We start from the raw sequence: 23,140 nt of genomic DNA, 5'->3' as shown, positions 1-23,140 counted from the left end.
TTGCCACCCTAATCCCCTTGCCCCCATCACTGAGCACCATGCCTGGACTGTCTCGCAGTCTCTCCTGAGGTTGCTATGACAACAAAAGCGTTGACAAGGGAAACAGATACACATGAACACACAGCGGCCTCACGTTCAGGGCACACGACTATCTGGCTGGAATCCTTGTCCAAATTTGGGCCGTTTACAGTGCCGTACATGGCCAGAGCTGAAGAGTGCCTGCTAAAGGCCTTGCTGAGCTTATCTGACTGTGTGTGTGCGCATGATGTGATTTGGTTGTGTGTGGGTGCTAAGGCACAGAGTTTCTCCAGGTGCAGATGGACTCATTTTACAGCCTGGGTTCATCCAAGTTTGCTTCAGGGCAGATGACAAGGCAAGATGTTTCTTTGAAAGTGCTGCAGCTCTCACCACTAATGAAATGTCACCCTCATGGGTTTGTTAGCTAGACGTCAAATGATGTGGCTACACTCTCAACACATTGCAGCTTGTGGTTCCCATCCAAGTCGGTAATTTGGTAATGTCAACAAAGGCAGACATGTGGTTCATGGTTTTAAAGTTAAGTATCGGGACACCCAAGACTTCTAAACAGGATAGTCAAGTTTAATGGACAATCCTTGTATATTGTCATATTGATAGCAATCACATTAAATCTATTATCAAGTGATTATGAACTCCATGTTCTGGGTACAGAAGGGTGGGTGCTTATTATTTACAGGCTGCTGTGCTTGTTCTCCATTATCCGCAGAATTCGAAATAAAGACAAGAGGCACCGATGGGCTATTATTGACAGCTTCAAGGCATTACGTGAAAGTGAGCGGTCCAATTGGCTGTTAGGCCTATTGAATCAGTGGCTCCACCTTTTTAGAACAGTCTCTCTTCACTGCCGCAGATGACGACAAATGTAAAGAAAAGAAAACAGTGTGCAGTTTTTATTTTTTGGATTCAAATACAAAATAGTTACTAGTTATTTATTTTTGAGCATGTGCAAAACAAATGTGCATCTTGGTTTTCAGACGACTTCTGTAGATTTTGTGGTGTGTTCAAGTACGACTTTTAAACAGAAGATGTCAAGTGATGTGAGGCACTGCGCTGATGTTTGGTCTTTCTCGTTTGTGACTGCTGAAAAAAAAAGAGGATTGTTACAGCTTTCTGCTTCTCATCTGAAAACTGTCCTCCATACCCTCATCTAAATCCTCCCCCTCAGTCTCTCCCCACACACACACACATTATCTCCTCAAAGTCTTCTCTCTCTCTAAGAATGGAAACAAGCCCCTTAAGGCGAACGCAGTGCTGAATGTGACCTCCCTCTCCAGTGCGTCACCTTCCCTCCGCTGGCTCCTCCCAGCAGCTACTGGAGCCCAACAAAGGTAATCCCTTAATGGCTGTAATTGTCTGTGGCTGACAGGTGCCAGTGTGACAGCCTGTAGTGTAGTGACCAGAGGGACAGGAGAAAGAAGAAGGTAGTTGAGAGAAAGTGCTGATGGTGATGGAAGGCTCAGTCCTCAACTAACGGACAAGATCTGCAGAGAAGAGCAGTAATGCAAGGGGGCAGTACAGACTTTTGCAACCACACATTGCACTACGATTCACCTCTAAGGTTCATTAAATACAATATATATAAAAATCTAAAAGACGATATTTCCTATATGACAGCAGGCAGTGTGAGTGAGTCAGAGTACAGGAGGTGGATTCAAATGGAAATTGAGGTTTCATTTAACCTATATTAAAAACACTGTGAGCTTTATCCTGTCCCACGCATCATAACCAGCCTCCGAATTACATACAGGACCTGTGCTGTGCTCACAGGGAAACATTCAGACACGTAATGACTCCCTCGCAGACACGTTGCCATTTAAACCTGTTTGGCCAGTGTGTCTGAGAGGGGGAGAAGAGAGGAGGCCTTGACAAGCACGAAGGCAAGAAGATGGATGGCACTACACACTTGAAGAAGAGTAAGACAAAAACATGAAATAAAGGGAGCACGACCGATACTCGATTTTTGGGGCAGATGCCGATATTAAGGAGCAAGAAATCCTGATTTTGATGCATCGATAAATAGTCTATATATGCACCATGGCTTCAGCCTAACTTTTTACACTGGTTGCACTGGTGCACCAGTACATACATTTCGATGCACTCAATAATACATTTCGTAACACAGGATATTAAACAGAAATAAGATGCAGATCTCTCATTTAAATCATAGCACACTCAAAAAGAAATTGTGATAAATTCACTGGTTTAAACAAAACAAAGTTGCAAAGTGTTAATGTTTAAAGTGCTTCAGAAACTAAAATAAATAAATCAACTTCAAATGTTTATAAATCTATAATCTATAGGCCATTATTTGATCAAAGGCAGCTGTCTACACAACGTTTTGCAGGATTAGTATTTACTCCAGACTGTGCACGACTCCTCTCAATGATAATGAGCGCCACAAGTGCGTGTGTGATTTTAAATCATAGCCACAGTGACAAAATCACACAAAGTAGACCTGAGTTAGCCAAGGTCGCTGCAGAAGATGAGTCCTTGCCGTCCTTTCTGATAAAAGGACATCTCTAATGGAAACTGAGCCTTCTGGGAACTTGACGTCACAGCAGAAGAAAAAAAATCAAGTACTAATCTGATCAATGGACACAGGATGCCCCAATTGATTGGTCTATAGAGCCGTTTTCAGGAGCAGGACGCACAATGTCCATTAAACTCTGTTTATCCATTAGGCTCTGTGGGATGTTGTTAGCAGTGGGGCAAGAAAAGCAGTGAAAATCACTAATCTCTAATTAGAAATTAATTGAAGTTGAAAAACTTGAACCATGATCAACGGGAGTCAAAGGTCCAATCTGATGAAAATCTATAATCCACGGAAAGTAGGCGTCATTAAAAAAAGTTGGCAATTTTCCACCGAGACTAAGTGGGAGAAAACTCTGAAGAGGGAAATTATTTTACATGAGGTGAATCTCATCATATTTAACAGCGCTGTAAAGTTATCCTATGCTTATAGTAGGAATGCAGTGTCTTCACTACAGCCCGTTTGATCCTTGAGGTTGTGACGGACCACTTGGAATCCGATTTCACAACACAGGACTGTCCCCTACCAACTGCTCAAAACATTTCCTCTAAATGACAAAAAGAGTCTTCTGTGTTTACGAGCCGATGCCGACAAGAGCACATTAAAATAAACATCAGCCAGACGTCACTGACTGGACGGTCAGCCTGTATTTGTCAAGAAAGAACAAGCCTCAAGTGGTACTTTATGAAAGAACAGGACAGAGAAACCTGCCGAGCCAGCCAGAGTTAATGTAGAGCACCCCGAGGCGACATGACACACACCAAAAAAATAAAAATAAACATACTGGCCTTACAACTGGAAAACATACTGTTAGCATGGGCAAACACTGAAATGTTTGTCAGGCCGAACCTTGTTAGATAAATAGTGGTCATAAGTTCTGAATATATACAAATACCTCGTCAGGGTTTTGTTCATGTTGACTTGTCGTATTGAGACAAGGTTTTAAAAGCTGCACTTGGCCGACAGATTCCTCAGACAGAAGGGTACGTAAAGCGGGTACATACACATACCTCCAACTTCACACGCTCATCAATTAACTGCACCGTCTCGGGGCTGATTATAGGCCCCATCAGCAGATTAACTTAATAAACCTTCCCAAGCCAGTGGGTATAAATATGGATGAGATTAGGACAGAAACAATACAGCGTCCATCATATGCACCAGTCTAATCCTGAAATAATATAGAGGAATTCAAGCCTTACTCCCTGCTAGCACCGCAAAGAAGATGGGCTAAGCCATCCTCGGAGCCGGCCCAAAAATGTACCCATGACGTGCACCTAAGAAAAGGAGACCGGCCTGTTGCCATGACAACAAAGCCAAAAAGGGAACATGGGTTCAGGGCTTGTCAGGCTTTTGTAAGAAACATAAATAAATAGAGAAAAGACTTCATTTTAAAGCACACGGGGGTTGCTCGGATAGCCCCCGAAGGCAGCGCAAAGAGCAAACCACGGAGAGACAACATCAAAAAAACTAATGTTTAATGGAGCATCTTGAGGCGCCATCTTTGTTTTGTTTTTTTAAACCTCTTGCAGGCATGACTTTTAATTGCTATTGAAGAGATTTTCATGACCTTTTATGGGTAAAAAAGATGTTCTCTTAGTACGAATATTTGCGTGCAACACTGCTACTAATTATAGTCTCTAATTAATATCAGTTAAAACACACTGGACTTAGCATAAAGAAATACCAGACGGAGTTCGTTGAGAATATGCCATACAAAGACAACTCAAATGAATGTTTTTAATGTTTTTTAAATTTTCCAAGACGATAAGAATTCCATAAAACATTACTTTTAGATAATTTAAATCTTTCACTGAATAAAAATCAAGGTTCAGTTAAATCTGAATCTAAAAACCAAAATGTTGCACCACATGCTTCACTTCATATAGACACCCAAGTAAAGGGGTACAGCTACTGTGTGTGTATAAAAGGGTTGGTTTATTATCTTCTGGGCCATCGTGCAGAGAGCCCCAAGCTTAATTTAGCAGCACTCCACATCAAGGAGACACTTGAAGACCCCTCCCCTCCTTGACTTCCTTTAGTAGCACCCTCAGATGGCCAACTCAAGCACCCTGCAGAAAGCTGCTGCACGTTTTGCTGCTGAGAGAGTGGCACAGGCAGCCAGCTAAGCCAACTGTGCTAGCAGCTATTCTCCATTCAGTGACAATGTCAATGGTGCATGGCCATGATAACACCCGTGACTGACAGCGGTGTGCCAGGGGAGCAAAATGTCATGAGAACCATCAGTGGGTATCACAGATGGAGCTGCTCATCAAAACGTTAATGTAAACTGAAAATCAGACATATGAAGCAGCTGCAGTATATTTTGATGGCATGTTATTACCAGCCAAATATGGTCACTTTCTACGAGGGCATATTTTGACTACTCAAATCAATCAGTTTCAGACTGTGGGCTGTGAAGAAAAAGGGGCCATAAATACTGCACACATCACATCAAATACAGGCACACAAACACAATTAAAGCTCGTCATTTTTTTCAGCAAAAAAGGTCAAACATTTGCTGGTCCAGCTTCTTAAAAGTAAGGACTAATTGATTAATTAATGGTGAAAATAATCAGAAGATTAGTTAACAGTGGAAATAATCTTTAGTTGCTGCCTTTAACACAATTAAAAGCAACACTACAGTTAACTTCTCAAGTTCAAATATTCTCAAAATGCTGAAATAGACTACTGCACCAGAGAGGCCACATTAATACAGGATTTCATGTTATGGTTTTTGTAGGATTACGCACAGCATCAATTATGCTGCTCGCTACCTTTTTCTATCATATTTATACATAAGGTTCATTATCATTGTCTGTGGAGAGGCGACAATGATTAACATGTACGTACCTTGCTTTCCAAAACTTTGGCACACACAAAAACATATTCGTGGTTTAATTTTTACATTTTTTAGGAAAGCAACGAGCATGCCTGAGTGTTGCCCTGAGCATAATTTTCAACATTGTTGACATACTGTACATTTCTATCATCCGTGACGAGTTCAGCTCAGTGTGGTCAGGCTATATCTATATTTTCACCCTCGTATCCTTTCTGGCGTCTACCCTTGCGCATAGTTAAGGTTCAGGCTTTATTTGCCGATGGCGGTGAATGGAATTTGGGTTGTGGTGCTCGATCACTGAATGCTGTCATTCCCAACTCAACAGAGACACGTCTTTTCAGAAACAATGTCCAGATTCCTCAGGACAATCCACAGACCTCACTGTCAACAGTTCTCATGAGGACAACTGAACTTCCAACTGAATAAACTCTCAGAGGAGATGTCTGGATTATGCTACATTCACTGAATGTATAACTACAACAGCAATAGACCAAGAGATTACTACAGCGACTGAGGGGACTGTTTTGCTCGGAAACAGCTGTTCTAACCCCCAAACCGCAAAAGGCTTGAGTCACTCTCACTTCGATTGTGATCAGGACTTTGGCTGGGATCAAAGCACCTACACGACCACAAGACACACAGCGTCCTTCAAAAAAAAAGGAAACGAAAGGTGATATTGCTACAATTCCCTCTAAGAAAAACACATTTAACACACACACTCATAAAAACAAACTCCACTTGCTAATTTTTGCCATCCCTTGCAATCGTCTGGCGCTTTCAGTAAGGCCTCTCTAGTTTTCTTCTTTGTGTGATGTGGGGGGCGTGAAACTGCTGTAATTTTCTGTGGTGAGATGGATGATGGCTGAAACCCTCTAGTATCTGTCAGGAAAAGCCAAAACATTATCTAGGTATTATGGTGTAAGGTTTCTCAAACAGTGCATGCACAAAATGGAGACAGAGGAAGGCTTGTTGGCTTTCAGAATTTTTGCTCAAGGCATCCACAATAAAGCTTAATAACATAGGAGTAGTTTTTTTGTTTGTCTTAAAAGGGTAAGACCGGTTTTCTCCCATATGAAGCAACAGTATGGACAACAAAGCAGCACAACAGGCTTCTCTCTCTCTCTTACTGTACTCCTCTCCCTCTAGAAATACAACTTCTCACTGCAACCACCGAACCAGTAAGCAGCGAGGCCCTGGACTAACATACCAGTGGAGAAATTCCCAGATAAGTAATACTCCTAGCCTTGGGGCTTCAGGCATCAGCGCTTTGGCCACTCCTCACGGGCTACGTCATTGGCTCAGAGGCGCGCAGCCACTTCCACAAAAGGAATTCCTTCTTACCGCCTGCATGTAAGTATGAGTGCGTTATGTGTCTGCGTTTGCATGCGTGTGTGTGTGTGTGTGTGTGTGTGTGTGTGTGTGTGTGTGTGTGTGTGTGTGTGTGAGAGAGAAAGATCAGCCCAGAAAATGAAGAGATGTGGTGTAGAAATTAAAAAAATATATTGGAAATACAACAATCCCGACATGAATAAAAAAGGCTTACATGAGGATTAGTGAATCTATATTATATGTTCATTCTGTAAGGTGGCGTACATCTGTGTGCGTGTGTGTGTGTGCGCATGTGTGTGTGTGTTTACGCCTGAGACAAAGAGCTCACAGCTCCTGTGCTATTGGCAGGGTTCATGAGGCCAGAGGGTACGAGGGGGAGGGTTAGCGCGCTGCAGGGCGACCAGCTGGGTCCTTCTACTAGATGAGCCCTGTTGGGAGCTGTAACCAGACTACACACACACACACTAACACGCACTAACACACACACACAGACGCACAGCCTTCAGCGCTCTAGCTGCTGCTGCTGCTGCTGCTACTGAGGACGACCATATATGGCCCTGGGATTCCCATGGAAAAAGAAGACCAGGATTGAGGAAGAGGGGGGAAAAATGCCGGCGAGATTGTAACTGTATGTTTCACTTGGGCTTTCGCTCGGCAGCCAAAACAATAGCCCCACTTGAGAGCCAAATTAGTTTCCATGTGAGGGGTCCAAAGGCGAGAGGGGGCACCGAGGGGGGAGAGGCAGAGAGGTCAGATAGCCACGGAGAGATGGCAGAATACAACCTCTGTTGATATTTCCATATAATAGAAGCCTTATGTGGAGGCTGCTATACGGAGGACAGTAGATAGCTCAGTCAGCAGTCACTGACAGTCAGTCTACTAAAGAGGCATTGAGAATGGTCCACAGTACACCCTCCCCTCCCCTCGTCCCCCAGTGTACTGGCACTGTGTCACCACTCACGCCAACAAGCTCTGAACCCAGGAGGTTAAATGGATAGTGTGGGTGCCAGGGTCTGCCCCGCAGGCATGCTACCAATTTATAGCCATTACCAGCACAAATATGGATCGTCAACAGAGTAACACAATTCACGCTGAACTGCTCGCACACAGTCACGCGAAAAACCAAAGCTAATGCCACAGTTTTGAGTGGACTAAAAGGAGATTAATACAGTGCAACCTTGTTTTGTAAACAACTGGGACAAAAACCTGTACGTGCACATTTGAACGTGGAACACAGTCAAAAAATAAAAAAACGCACCACTCCTCATATAGAAGTTGTAAAAAAGATAATAATATATACTTTTTTGCCTGGTTTTGGCTCAGTTATTAAGCATTGAAGCGCAGATATCTGTGTACTTTAATGTGTGTACATTTGTCTTAGGCTACTGTCAGTTATAAAAGCAGAGGGAGTGGAAGAAGCAGGCTCACTAGTGGAGCCTCAAAGAGGAAATGAGAAAAATAAACAGCCACTTCCTGTTCCTCTCTGGCCTGAAATCTCCAACACCCTGATCCCTCCTACCATCACCACCTCGGTAAGGAAAGAAGAGCAATGCCGCCCCCCCCCTTCCTCCTCAAGTTCTTGGCCTGAAAACGCAGCGCAAGGGCATCCATTTTTAATGTCCTCCAAATGATTTTACTGTCCTGATTCAGACACAAAAGGAGCATGGATGCAAATTTAAGCACGCTCTTTATTTGATGGATAGCCATGATCAATATGAGCAGTGTGACATAAAAGTGCACCAACCTTAGATCAACTCTAGATCAATAGTGGTTAATCATCAAACTATGATTAACCACAGATCAATTACTCACTGAATGAAATTCCTGCACAGTGGTGCTGATCATCAAAATGTATAGACCAGAATTACTTCTCTTTTTTAACTCAGCATGACTTATAAAACACAGAGGGCCTGCATCTTGAGAATCGTATTTTTACCGCCTTATTAACGCTGCATATTAATGACTTCTTTGTTCTTCATACAGCTGCCCGAGTGGCCGTGGCTAATTAATAATTAATTTTACAGTCTATTAACATCTCAGCTTGATTGGACTCAGTGACCGGACGTTTATGCTCTATAAAACACGGAGATAAAATTTTGTTTGTGGCTGCTTTAATGATGTTCTTCAGTCATTTATTTTACTGTGTCTTATTTTGCACACAGTTTTGAAGTTACCTTTCTATGACGAACAAAAGCATCACAGTAAAAGCCCACTCATATTCCTTCCAGTGAGGGACATTTGACCATTCAGTATTATTTCAAACAAAACAGACATACTAACAGAAAGAACATTAGCTTCTAGCAAACACAGAAGCCATACTTATGTAAGTCCATTTGAATCACAAGAAGAAGTACTTAGTCTGTCAAGGATCAGGACCTTTTACTGACACTGCTATTTATCTGCAGGAACAGTATCACTTGCATGCGCTTACTCACAAGAACAGTAATGGGGTAGCATCGCAGCAAACAGCAGCTTCTTTTGATCACATGGCCACTCATGGATCAGCGCTAATACAAATCAATGCCAATCAAGTGTAAGGGAAGAGTATTATACCTAAAGACGCAGCAATATATTGTCTGATATTAGCTTTAAAAGGCCAATGTTGCATCAGAACAATGTTATTCTTACAGATTGTGGAACAAGCATTATTTTTAATACATATTATGATGCATTTTCAAAAATAAAGTGAGGTATTCTGTAACAGGTGGAAGCAACAATGAGCAATAACTTTACCGACTGATAATGTTACGATATCAGTTTCTGTATTTTCTGCCTTAACAATAACACAAAGTGTACATTGTGAAGATGCAGCCATTTTGAGCATGAATGTAACCTCACCCTTCAACAGACAACAAATGGACATGCACACTCTGCTTTAATTGTACCCGCTGCTCTGTAAGACAATGAGGAATTCACAGTCTCTGCGTCCAGGTGTTTTCAGTTCAAAAACAGCTCATAAAAAACACTCAGCGTGAGGCATGTGACTGCCGCCAAGCAAACAACAGCGGGATGGCTTAGAGAAGACCAGGCCTGAGTGGAAGACAGACACTATGTGCCACGGGGTGGGAAAAAAAAACAAGCTGAAGTCATCCCACAAACATTTCACAGCAGTTCAATACTATGCGAGGCTTAAAAAAAGTGGAGGCAGGCAGGAAAGCGAGTGGTGTTGCATTAACCTGGCAGGTTTCTCTCAAATTGCTCCACAGTACAAAGATGAGTTACAACTTCATGTATGTGTGACAATATCCGTCAAAGTCACACACACTGATCTCATCAAAACAAATTCAGCAGAAAGGAAGCGACGGCAGCCTTGCGCTTGAAATCAACTTCTCTTTTTCTAAATTCATATACAGCACTACTGCCATTTTATGACAATGCATGATTACAAGGTCAAGTCCGTGTCCGTAGCCTTGCTGTTAAGTCAGCGCATATACGTGGCAGCAGGTTTTCTCTACTGAGGAATTCTCCTTACGACCCCAGGTGAACCAGTTCCAACCTGCAGCAACGCTCATCTGAAATATTTCAGAGAACCCTCACTCTTCCAGATCCTATGGTGGGGATGCCTACGGCGTTTTATCCCCACTATGCATTAACACAGCAGTGTCATTGAGTTCGGGATGCAAAGGATCCACCCAGACTGGAATCAAATTAGCGATGCAGGTTTTTAATACTATTCTCGAGTCCTTTCTTTATAGGCTTAACAGTTTAATGTATAACCTTTCAGCAAACCTAATAAGATAGAAACAAAGGCCATCTCTCGCCGCCATTTTCATCATCTGTAGTCTAACTTCCGAGAGCCCAAAGTGAAGTTTATTATCAAAGATGACAAATAAGGCAGCAATCTTTTACATTTAAGAAGCAGAAACCAGTTAATGCTTCACTTTTTTGCTCTAAAAATGACTGAAACCATGAATCAATTACCAAAATACTTGGCAATTAATTTTCTTTTCATGGACTAATCAATTAATCGACTGATCGCCGCAGCTCTAGTATCCATTTACCCTGCCATGCTACATTCAGTTGCTGTACACGATTGTTAAACACAACAACGTGAAATTGATTTCAATAAAAAAAACACCTTTTACGAATCGACTACACCGCTGTGCTTCAGTTGTGTCGCGCCCAACTTTCCGACCCATTTAGCTCACACAGAAGCCGTCTATTTTCAAAAGTCATACATGTTCTCATGACACAGTGTACAAGGAAACAACACTGACGTGTCACAATGAGCAGTCGACCTGGCATGTTGCGCAGCATTGGCGCGCAAACCACCACAAGGACTTCCTGCTGTTGATTATGGGGTTGGTAGGAACGGCTGAATGGGACGGTGAGCGAGGCCAACATGACGAGGACAGACCTGCCAATTATACACAGGTAAAATATGCACGTTCCGGGGCTCCTGTTCTAAAATTAACGCTCTCAGTCATCAACCACGCTGATGTTATGATAGCGCTATGTGATTCACTGCAGACTGGAATTCAGCGTTGCACTGGACGGCCCATACTTCTATGCATAAAGTTAAATTCAGGGCGTCATGTTTGTCTTATATTAGTCCATCTACAGCACAACTACACTGATAACAAACACCCAAAGTTGTCGGTGCTTGCTGTGTAAAGTTCAACACACATTTTAACACCTTCAGCGCTGCGCAACCACAGCACGAAAACCAGCTGCTGACAGATTTTTAAAATGGAAACAGAGCAGAAAACGTGATTTCTTAATCGAACTGCACTGTCCACTATCAACTATCATTTCTGCTGTTGTGTCAAGGGTTGGCTGGCTTTAATCCATATTGATCCACACATGCTTTCTATCTTGTCTTTCTAATGTTGCTCCTGCCATCTGTTTGAACTCAGTAGATAATGGCTACAGTTTACTTCTGCAAGACCTGTTCTGTTTCATGTGGTTAATTATGTCATGATGCAATAATATTTCCTCTGCTGTACCCTCAAGACTACGATACTGTTTGAGAAACTAATAATTCATTACAATTATGGGTAAAGGCACCAAGAGGCTAAATAAAGAAAGATTTTGATGAGTCTCTTGTATGCACTGAACAGAAGCAAGTTACATGAGTCAGTGTAATTTGATTTTGACCAAGTTTTGAAATATCAAAAGATGTGTTATTAGCAATATCTAGATGTAAATATTAGCCAAAGTATAATACCAAAATATAACAATGGTTAATCATATTCAAGGTGCAATGGCAGTTGACTTTTCTTGCTAGACAAAGAACAATAACATCTAGACCGTCTAGATTCCACTCCATGAATTATTGAGTCGCATCTTAATGTATTCTGCATTATGTTAGAGATGCATGAGTGACTAGCTGCTACTGTACAACGGCCTTAAGACATAACAAAGAACCTAGAAGCCTCGTGCAACGCTGTGCAAGAAAAGTGATGTGAAAGCAGACTAAAATGAGTGTCTGACACGACGCCTGAAGAGAGTTTGGTCATTAAATGTCAGGCAAGCGTCTGTTAAACAGTGGCATAACTATGCATAAATCCCCGACAATACATTTTTATTTCATTAAACAAACATTTTAATGCAGTTTAAGCCCATTCGCCCACCAATAACTCTACAGCTGGTTATGTCATAGGTGCAGCAGCTGAGAGACGAGTTCTCTGCATGACTCCAACAAAAGAAACACACATGCTGGCTCTACACAAGACAGGTAGTCCTTTCTGAACACCATGTACTGCACAACACGCAATGCTCCAGCTTATCAGATCCTGCTGCTCATATATCAGTGTCTAAAGAATAGGCCATAAGACCATTTTAAACCAAAATTAGCGTGTATATGCAGGTTTTTTTAAACACGGGTAGATCTGCTAAAAATAGGTGATTGACTCCTTTCATTGCCAGTGGATGAGTTTGCCTTTCTGTTCTCTTTTCTTGTGTGTCACATTATTTATCACGAACACGCCAGAAAAACAGGGAATGGCAGAAAGCAGCAGATCATGTACTTCATTAGACTTCATCCAATAGACATTAATCTATCAGGCAGCAGACGAGGCTCAGGGAACCACAAGGAAGACGATGAAAATTCAACGGTAGTTACGTTGTTATATCTTTTATTTCAGTCTCTCTTTCAAACTCAGCGCCGGCTTAATGATGTTAGAGCGTCGCTTCAACAGAGACGGATGTACTGACACGCCAGCTGCCTTACTTCAACACACATCATAGGATTGCGCCTGAAAAGAGGCAGAATTTAGCGTGTCCACCCGTGAAAACACACCTTTACATTGGACAATAAGTTAATATAAAGTACTAATCATGCTATTCACGACAACAAATGTGTGATAACAAAATCTGTCCTTCCCTGAAAAGTAAATCCATCTCCGGGACACAGAATAAGCACCAGCCACAAGCCAACTGCCGGTAAAATAGAGTGTGTTTGATAGATTTGCTTCACCCACCAGCCAAAAACACAACAAAAAGGTAATCTTTTGATTGGCTGGTAAATCTAACCATTTGCCTGGTGGACAAAAAGTTAAATTTTGCACCCTGCATCTCTCTCATAAAGCCATTTGAAAGCCTGAAAACCTGAGTTTGATTATCCTCACAAAAGCAGTGGATTTACAATTCTTTACATGAATGCAACAAATATCAGCAGGGTTTTTAATTAAACCTTCATGCAAAAGAGCATTGTTTTTGTCATCTGGGCTCATTTTCCTAAAGGTTTTCAGGCCACATGCTGTACACCCCCACAATCTGCTGAAAAACTGAAAACAGCACTGTGTATTCCATCTCACCCTCAAAATATGTATTCCTAGTAGGTAGTCTTTATCTCACAGTCATCAGATCTGGGAGCTATTATGCAGGCATATTATAAAACTAGAGGCCTGTCAGACTTTTGTGGATTAAGCCTCGATAAATCACCAACCTGCATCTCGGTTGTGTGGGCGAGCAAAACAGGTGAGAGCAACAGGGAAGATCCGCAATGCAATGCGATGCTTTGCCTTGTCTCGGCCTCTCCACATGAGATGGCAGGGATTTTCTCCCTCAGGAAGAAAGACGAGGGGCTCGGGGGTCTGTAAGAGGATGCCGTGATGCCTTCATCAGGAGGGACGGGAACATGTCAACGGCATTTCTTTCTTCTTTTTTTTTTTGCTCCTCTCACAGGCCAACTGCGAGCCACAGCTGAGACACTCAGGGCTGGGGCCGTAGTGAGATCCGGAGCAATTATGTAATGTGTTAATATGACTGATGTCGGTCTGGATGAAAAAGAAACACAGCCACCTCGCCATCATCCGCCACATGCTCTGTAATTGTTCCATTACAAGATTCATAAAGTTGATTCTCATTTTCAACCTGCTGAACACTGCCAAAGACTCTCTCTCTCCCCCTCTCTCTCTCTCCAGTCGGTTATGCAACTCCCACTCTGTACATGCAAATCCACCAACACAAGTGACTAGCAACCAGTCGTTGTCATGGAGACAGTGCAAGATAATGTTCATAGACTTCAGGGCCATAATGAGGGTGTGTAATGTCAACAGAGCACAGGCATTGTAATACCCAACGCTGACATGTTAAGCTGAGCCGAGTCCTGTCACCTCGATCCTGGGGGATCAGAAAAGGCCACGGTCGCTAAAAGCACAAAAAAAAAAAAAAGTTCAGGTGAGGGTCAGCGTGGAGATTTTCTTGTGTGAGGCGACAAGCCCCGGTTACCTCCACACTAATTGCCTTGATGGAGCTCAGTGGGCAGAAGTCAGCTGGGCACTGGCATTGTATGGGGAGAGGCAGGGTAGAGGGAGAGCGACCGGAGGGGAGGGGTTTAGGTGACAGCTGAGGAATGTCTGCTCTGCTCCCTCTTTGCCATGGTTTCCAGCGACTGTCATGTGAGGAATGCACGGGCTAGGGCGACAGGACTTGGAATGCTACCCTCGGAGACGAGTTTAGCCGACGAGATCTGGAATCTCCACTTTGTCTGCTAGACCCCCTCGTTCACCTGAATCCACGCGGCCTGTGTCTGGGCGAGCTAATCTGTCTCGGTCAATCACATCACAAAAATTATACGAAGTCGCAGGTGTTCTTGCATGCATCATGTCACAGATAATTATGCGTTAATTCCCCCGAAACTCATCCATAACAACGTCCGTATGGCGCAAGAGGGCCTGTAATGGTCTTCATCATGAAGCGCATCATAGAGACAACAACAGAAGGGAACATGTTTACGAGTCCTTCTGCAACAAGTCATTTTTTAAAGCGACAGAAGGTCTTGGATTCGCGTAAAAGACACAACCTCTCACCCAAATGTGAGATTTACGCCAGCGCTGCACTACAAAGCAGAGCTACAGACTGTGACTCATACCCAAACTTAGTATCATCTCCTGAAACCCAGTTAGGAGAACTTGTGGCGGTGGTATTTATAACCCCTGCACCGGTCACCAGGGTTCGGGAGTGATATCGCTGCACCCAGTGAGGAATGAGTCCTCATGTAACAACATGACACACTTCACAACAAAGCCAGAGGTCAGACATTCAATAGAAAAGGGAAGTTGCAAAAAAAATAACCGTCGAAATGATGCCATGCTTGCTTTGGACTGATTCGTCTAAAACAAATAAGGACAAAGATATCAAGGAGACAACAGATGACCCTGACTGTCCATCTCCTCTCCACTTCATCTAAGAAAGCTGACATCAGCTCGACCTTGCTGCAATTCTAGGATTAGCCCTTTAAACACGAACGGCCTCCTTCAACTCCTTTTTAAAGACCCCAAACACCCAGGATCACATGCTGGCCTACAGCACACACGCATACAAACGTCGGCTTCTCGTCTCCAGAGATGGTTAGGTCTGGACAGCGGCACTGCGAATCAAATTCTTTCCTCACTCCAGTTCATCTCTGGACATCAGCCCAAAAAAAGGCAACGTTTCCACCCAATGAGTTTGCACAGGGGGGCCTTTGCTAATTCCAGATTTACTTATAGCCGACTCTGAGCACAAAGAACGGTGGATTTAACAACACCATTAATAAAACCCTGAGAAAAATATTCACGCAGACGAGAATCAATTCATCATCAAAAGAAAAAGCAAATTACCTATTTCAGAAAACTTGCTTTTAAAACTTTTAATGGGTGTAAAGTGTTGGACGACAAACACACCACGTAGAAAGGTGGTGCACTTTGCAATACTGAGGCTTACAAAGACTAGACATGTGGGCATGAGTAATGAGGTGACATCACTGCAAATCTATGCTGGCATTAAACATTTAATGTAAGAATACCTTCATTAATCCTTCGATCATTTAAGCACCTGCCAGCCAAAACAAAAGATGGATAAAGCATCCTTGCTGATGCAATAAATGACACACCAACGACAACTTTGATTTGTTCATAATAAAGTAGAGGTGATGTCATGTAAGGGAGATAACACACACATGAAATCCAGACAAGGATCTTTGTCAAATTTCACTCTCTATCTAACATATATAACTTTCTCCATATGTATTAACAACTGGAAAGAAGTCTAGTGGACAACAATCACATCAGATGTTTCTATCTGAAAAGGGATCCTACTGACATCACCCAGGTATTACTCCTAACAGTAAATGGTAGAGAGATGATGTCACATCTGGAGCATTGCAGGGTAGAAGATAATATCCATGAATCCATAAACTACCTCGTCATATTGATCACAGATTACAATGAAGTCGTGTTATGCAAATCTACTGTTTGTACAGTAAACATCATTGAATCCAGCTTTGTCATATCAGGGATCTTCTTTCTCTAACCGCACCTACTAGCTTCTATTATATTTCAATCACTCGACTGGTGTTTAATGAACCTTTTCGTTCAGACATTTTGCCTGCTTGGTTTCATCAAGCCTCGGACATACGATAGCACCTGACGTTACTCACTAACGACAGCGAAAACAGGCTGCCATTTTCATTATTTGGCTTTCAAAGTACAGGGGGCTAGCTAGTAAACGTAACGTTAGCTACCCTAGTTAGCGGGAGAACAGTTAGCTTAGCACCGCTTACATTCCGGCCACATAGCGAAGAATTTAACACACACATGTTTCTGGTTAAACCAACAACACCACAGTAGCCACAAGTCAAAGTTAGAGACAAAAGGGTGTCCGCTGACGTAGTTTCTCGAGCTAGCTAACGAATGAATCAACCTTAGCTAAAACCTCCAAAACAGCTAACGACAGCTAGCTTATCCTGCTAGCGTAGCACACATCCCGCTTGGGGCTAGCACTGCACCGAAATCATCATCCGCTGTTTACAGCTTGACTTTTTAACTAACAAGTCAAACACCGCTGTCAACAATGCGAATATCACGTAAAGGTAGTAACAGTTAAGGCCTCGCAGGGACAACATTAGCCTGCAAACCGAATGACGTTGTGACTAAACTAACGCTAGCTAGCTCCTGCTTTCCCCCTCCAGAGAGTAGTCGCAGTCGCGGTGAAGGGGTTTATCAACAAAACGACTTTTTTGCTGCTAGCCAGGTTATGGCCACCGTTTCCATTCGGACTGGACGAGTCTCTCAATCAATGACAACAGTAACGTTAAGCTCCTGACATTACTCGATCGCAACAGCAGAGATTACGTGTATCAAACAGCATCACGGAAGCATAAAAAAAAAACACAGTTTGAATGTCATTTACAGCAAGGAAAAAGTGACCAAAACGTTACAATCAGAAATGCAGCAGTTCAGCAATTAGACTGCGCCCACTGGACTGAGGATATGGAAAAGTAGTCCTGGAAGGTTTTTTTTTTAAAAAAGCTTTGCCGCTGAATATGTTTTGCTACTCTTTAAAAACTACACACACACACACAGCTAGCACCCGTTTTTGCTTTTGTGTAAGTAATCCATAAGCAAAGCTCAGGAGGGGCAGCCACTGTGTTACTCTGCGTCTGGGGGGGGAGAGAGAAAAAAAACAGGACGGCTGTGCTAAGGCAGGTAAACAACGGGGATGAGAATGGCTTCCATTTGACAGGTGTTCCGGGGCGAGCGGTAAGCTAGCAGCGAGCCGATAAGAGATGCTAACGACCGGGACGACAACAAGCACACACACACACACACAAACCTGGTGGAGGGCGGTGAGACCGTCCACATTGGCGTAGTTGATGTCAGCGCCCCGGTCAAGCATTCGGAGCACCTCCTCGGTATCGCCGCTCGAGCAGGCGGCCAGAAACACGGCGCCATCATCGAACTTCACCTTCGTCTTCTTCTTTTTCAGAATAGGAGGCTCCAGGTCCGTTTCCGAGCCCAGCCATCGCTTCAGCTGCTCGTTCCTCTTCTGCTTGGCGTCCGCCATCTTCATCCCCCTCCTGTCTCGGGCTTCTTATCTTTCTCCGAGAGAGGATATACTTTATAGTGCCACTATCCCACAGCGCACTGGGGCGTGGGAAGGGAGGGCTGCCGGGGAGGAGGGAGGGAGGGAGGGAGAGAGAGAGAGAGAGAGAGGGAGAGAGAGGGAGAGGGCGTCTGGGTTGTTTTCCATAATCTCGCGAGATCTGGAGCTCAGGAGCTGCAGTATAACGTCATCATCAGCAGAGAGAGTGAGCAGGGTAATCCCTTATAGACTGTGTACACCAAATAAGACAAGAGTGCTTGAAAATATTACATAACATTGAGTTAGAGGGAGAGAGGCTCTGTTGCATACAGCAATAAGTATTTATATCATCCTTTCTCTGCTTCATTTTATATTGTATAGGCTGCCGGTGGCTGTGATATCACCGAGGTACGTCAGGAAGTCAGTTCACCCAGAGTTCACCGTTTATCATGAATATATGCAGCTAAATGTCAACGTAAGGGCGGATTTGCGTGTCGTTTACAAAACGTTTAAGCGTGTGTGACTCTTCAGTGGTGACGATGCTTTAACACATCCTACAAGAAAGGGTCAAAGATCAACTTTTCTTACAAATAGCACCTTTGAGCTCAATATATGAAGACTCAACCCATCAAGTAACCGGTCAAATCTCTACTGGTTTTGCGCATACCTCCACCAACAGCCCCTTTACTCTCTCATACCGTAGATAAACCTAAATACCGCAGTTTTCCATTAAGATCCTGCATTATTCCATTGATATATAGATATATTGATATATATATATATAGATATCTTTATATAAAGAGAGGACAAATTCTTGGGTCTGCAACGAAAGTTAACGGGGTATATTCTGGGCTGAGACCCGTCCTCCATCCAAGTTTAGTGGAAATCCACTCAGTAGCTTTTGTGTGAAAAACCAACCAAGAAACAAACACAAGGGCCCAGCTGAAAACATTACAAAATATTAGTTGTTGTTTTGTTTTTTGGGATCATCATGGAGTTTTTATTTATTTCAACACTCTGAGTTGGAGCGAAGAAAAAGGTCAAGCCCTCAAATACAAGTTTGAAAGATCTCCGTCCATTAAGTTCACATAAAAGAAACAAATATGCAAGATATTTTAACCTTATCTGCAATGTCATGTCAAGTGCGGCGGATACTTCTGTATCTTTTGTCAGACGGCAGCAGGGTGACCAGACTAGTACCTTTGGTCTCACTTCACTGATGTCACTGATGCTCTGTAGATGGTACCAGTGATGTTCTGGGCGGTTCACCAGAGCCTTCCTGTCCTGGGCTGTGCCAGTTTGTGGTGTTTCCAGTCAGGATGCTCTCTCTCGCTCCTCTGTAGAAGAGTCTGGCACCTGAACTCAGCCTTCGTATGTTTCCTTAAGAACGTTTTGTTTCTCAAATTTTCTTCAAGTATCTTGAGTTGAGGTACATTCCTCCTTTTTAAAAAAGTGTGCTATCATTAGTAGTGGTTAAAATGAACTCGTGCCCCTCCTGACTCTGACTTATAACTGTAACTTATCCCTTTTCTTTTCATTCCAGGTCATGCTAACTAAACAAGCTTTCATTTTCGAGGTATTTCCCCTTTTTCTTCCACACACGAACGCAGCGAATCTCATATGTAACATGTTTAGTTTCCACCTCGTAAAAAACGCTTCGCTCGCCGAGGGAAAATAAAAGCCGTCTTACCACAAAGTACCTGTAATGATTTGATGGGTAACACTTGAAGTGCGAGGAATGTCTAGTGGACTCGAGCACCGGGGTGGTCCGGCTCAACCTGGAGTAAAAACAAGGTGGCCAGGCATAAAGTGTTTTTTTATTTTGGCACCACCGTGTGTTATTGTTGGCAGACGCCCATGTGTATGCAGCGGGGGGTGCCGTGTTGCCTCCTCGTACGCAAGTTGTGGCTCTGAAACATGCAGCCGCTTTTATTTCTTTTCACTGAGGTGTCATTACAGATGATAACGATGCTATTTTTGGGGGGTTAAATACGTTTTAAGGAGTGAAAATAACGCAGCTCGTGCTCAATTAGATACCACCCACCTTCTGAACTTTGGGCTGACATCCTGAATAACAGAATCATGATCCAAAACATTTATACAACTGTGACCATGAGCCACATTGTGTGAAGTCGCTCTAGCCTCATTTTCTCATTTTAGAGCCATTCCTCATGTCACTGACGCTGACTGTAGACAGATTTAAATAATTGATTGTCCGCAAATGCTGTAAATCAGCCTCGGGGCTGCGGCTCAAGAGACTCTGAGCCAGAACACGGAGGTTAAGACGCAGGAGAGGACGAGCAGCTCAGCTGATACTGATCCTTAACGTTACAGAAATGTCATGGGAAATTACTGCGGTTCCACTGAGTCATAGTGACGGTGGAACGACAACAAAAGTTGTTGGCCAGAAGGCTTTAGTGTGCTGATATCAGGAGGGTTTGAGGGAAAGTGATGTGTAAGCTGCTGCTCGGCGGGGAGGGAGGGAGGTCCGACCTCACGGTGACGGACAGCACAAGGCCGGCCATGTGGGCCACATCCAGCTCTGAGTGTACGGTGTGGAGGTGTTTATAACTGTAGCACATATGAAAGCAAATGCACCTTTATGCAAAAGAAAACACATCTCAGGCACATACTGCTCACAACAAGCTCTGTGGATTATCTTGAGTAAGCTGGTCATGATTTCCAAAAAAAGAGACACTGCTGTTGAGCTGTTTTTATTTATTTATTTATTTATTTTTGGTGCTTAAGCACTACAAGCTGAGTGCCATTTAGTTACATTACATTTGAGAGAAGGCAAACATCTCCACGGCACATCTAAAAGACTTTAGATGTATTAAATAGCGCTACAGGTACGAATTATTTTTGATTTTGGGGTGTACTGTCCCTTTAAACCATAGATCTATCCAACTATCCAATCAAATGAGTCCGTTTTAAAGCTAAATTCAAACTCACCATCACCTCTTCCATGCATCCCCCTATAATAACCCAAAAATGCAAAAAGCGGTGGAGGGATTTGAATCGTTCCTGCAGGTGTTCGCTTAAAATCTACACTGTTAACAACACCGTTACATAAGAGGGGCCTCTTATTGCACTGAAGGCATGGAAACTCTTATATCCGCATATGCCACTTAGCAGCGCAACAAACATCTTGCATGTACAGTAATGCATCCTGTTTATGCGTCCCGCTGTACCCCCTCAGCAGCTGTATTTACCTCAGTGAGGTCGGCGATGGCATGCAGCTCACTGAGGCGTGTTTTTGCAAAGATATTAGAGGATAATTGACTTTTGCCACAATGTTGACTAATTGATAGTGACGCCAGAGGGTGAATCAGGGTTTGCATGTTTGTTATAACCGATGGGGATGTCAGAGGAAACGCTTCAAACAACACAAGAGAGAAAAAAATCATTTGTCAGCATCACCTCTGAGAGGCATGTGTGACTACTCGAGCGGTCTTGCAGCATACTGCATGTGTCATGAGACTTCTAGACAAACTCCTGTCTTTTATTACCCTCCGCTTTTGATCTCGGATGACTGTTTGCTCTTGTTCCCGTTCCTCAAGAGGATAAGAGTGTCTGGGATGTGACTCAAGTGTATCAATACCGCAAAATTACGCTGGCGCACTCTCACTGTTTGTGTTCGGCCGCCGGGACGTGCCTGAGCGCGCTGATTAAAAACACATCGACGAGACCGAAAAAAGTCGTGTCATTGTAGGCGTGTTTTTTCGCGGCGGTGTGACATCACTGTCAGCTCCTTGGCACCTATGACTGATCCCCTGGAGGAAGCTTGTGTTGTTTACTGCTTTAATTGAGTGTTTCCGAAGGGAACGCTCTCTGGTGTGGTTTGTGAAGCCAGATGAGTTGTTCGAGTCAAGTGTTGTGGAAAGACAGCTGGGAAGGGGGAGGTGCTTGGCTGCTTGATTGTGTGTTTTTTCCAGGGATGATGAAGTTTTTGAGTGGGTATTATTGATAAACCAGAGTACAAAATAAAGTTACAGTAACATATATGCTTACATATCACATATATTTAACTATTCCTTATATTATTTCTTATATCATCTTTCTCCTGTCTGGTGTTATTCAGTGATTGTGCTGTTTGATTATCTCTGATGGGGTTACGTGTTGTTGAAAATTTGAAATTCAATAAACTTTTAAGTCATAAAAAAGTATACATCTACTGCTAGTTACCTTAGCATCAAGACTAGCAACAGCTAGCCTGCCTCTGTAACACTTTTAGGCTGTCTGTTTCCCCCTTGTTTCCAGTCTTTATACTAAGTTAAGGCTGCTAGCCGTTGCTTGAAATTCATTAAACTTTAAAGTCATAAAAAAGTATTCACTGCCAGTTAGCCTAGCCTAGCATAAAGCCTAAAATCTGGTATCTTGAGAATGCAACATTTTTAAGCTATCCATGTCCCCCTGTCTCTAGTCTTTATGCTAATAGGCTACTAGCCATAGCCGTATATAAACTGGACAGATGTAATAGTGGTATCAATCTTCTCCTTCAACTCTTGACAAGAAAACTATTTTATTAACTATTCCTTAAAATATTAAATATCTCATTGCTCTCTAGCGTTAGGGTTAGAGTTTTATGAGTGTAGTTTTAAGTATTGTTCACTTTGTACACAGATGCTGTTTTTGAGGCTAATTCAGCTTGATAATGAAGGATAATACAGTTCCAAGGTAAATGCTGTATGTTGGTAAGTCTCCTAAAACAATTCTGATATTGGATATCAGAACCGGTCCAGACTGGTACTGATATTAGCCTTCCAAAAGCCACAACAGTGTGATCAGACAGGAAAACCCCTCATTTACACTGCGATACAGTAACCGTGTCTAGTCATATCCACCAGCATGTCAGTGCAGGTGACCCAGACGAGCAGCACTCACAGAGGGGTGACTGGTGAAGTGTGGACAACTCAGTCCCATCTGAGAGAAGCCAGACGCCCTGCTCCCGTGTCACCCAAAGCCCGTCGTTGGCGCCTGCGACGCTGACACACTCATCTCCTTCCCCAGTTCACGGGTCCAGACAGCAGCGCTATCGAGGAGATAGAAATAGTCACGCTTTGATGTTATCAGAGGATGTCTAAAAAGTGATGCTGAGAAATTCCCTGATA

General features: G+C 43.1%; 1 protein-coding gene across 4 annotated transcripts in view; it reads right to left on the bottom strand.

Moving 5' to 3' along the window:
* Nucleotides 1-18,100, bottom strand: part of ppp1r12a (protein phosphatase 1, regulatory subunit 12A) — a 49,127-nt gene extending 31,027 nt beyond the window's left edge. For 3 of the 4 annotated variants that reach the window (XM_073480530.1, XM_073480532.1, XM_073480531.1), the window contains exon 1: nt 17,781-18,061. In XM_073480530.1, the coding sequence (XP_073336631.1) occupies nt 17,781-18,017 (237 nt within the window). In that variant the 5' untranslated portion in view covers nt 18,018-18,061. Of the gene's footprint in view, nt 1-17,780 lie in introns of all 4 variants that reach the window. The other variant, XM_073480533.1, reaches the window with a different exon arrangement.
* Between the last annotated feature and the right edge of the window lie 5,040 nt (nt 18,101-23,140).

The sequence above is a fragment of the Pagrus major genome, chromosome 14, assembly GCF_040436345.1.
Source record: "Pagrus major chromosome 14, Pma_NU_1.0".
Classification (NCBI taxonomy): Eukaryota; Metazoa; Chordata; class Actinopteri; order Spariformes; family Sparidae; genus Pagrus; species Pagrus major.
This window is presented reverse-complemented; position numbering and strand designations above follow the sequence as displayed.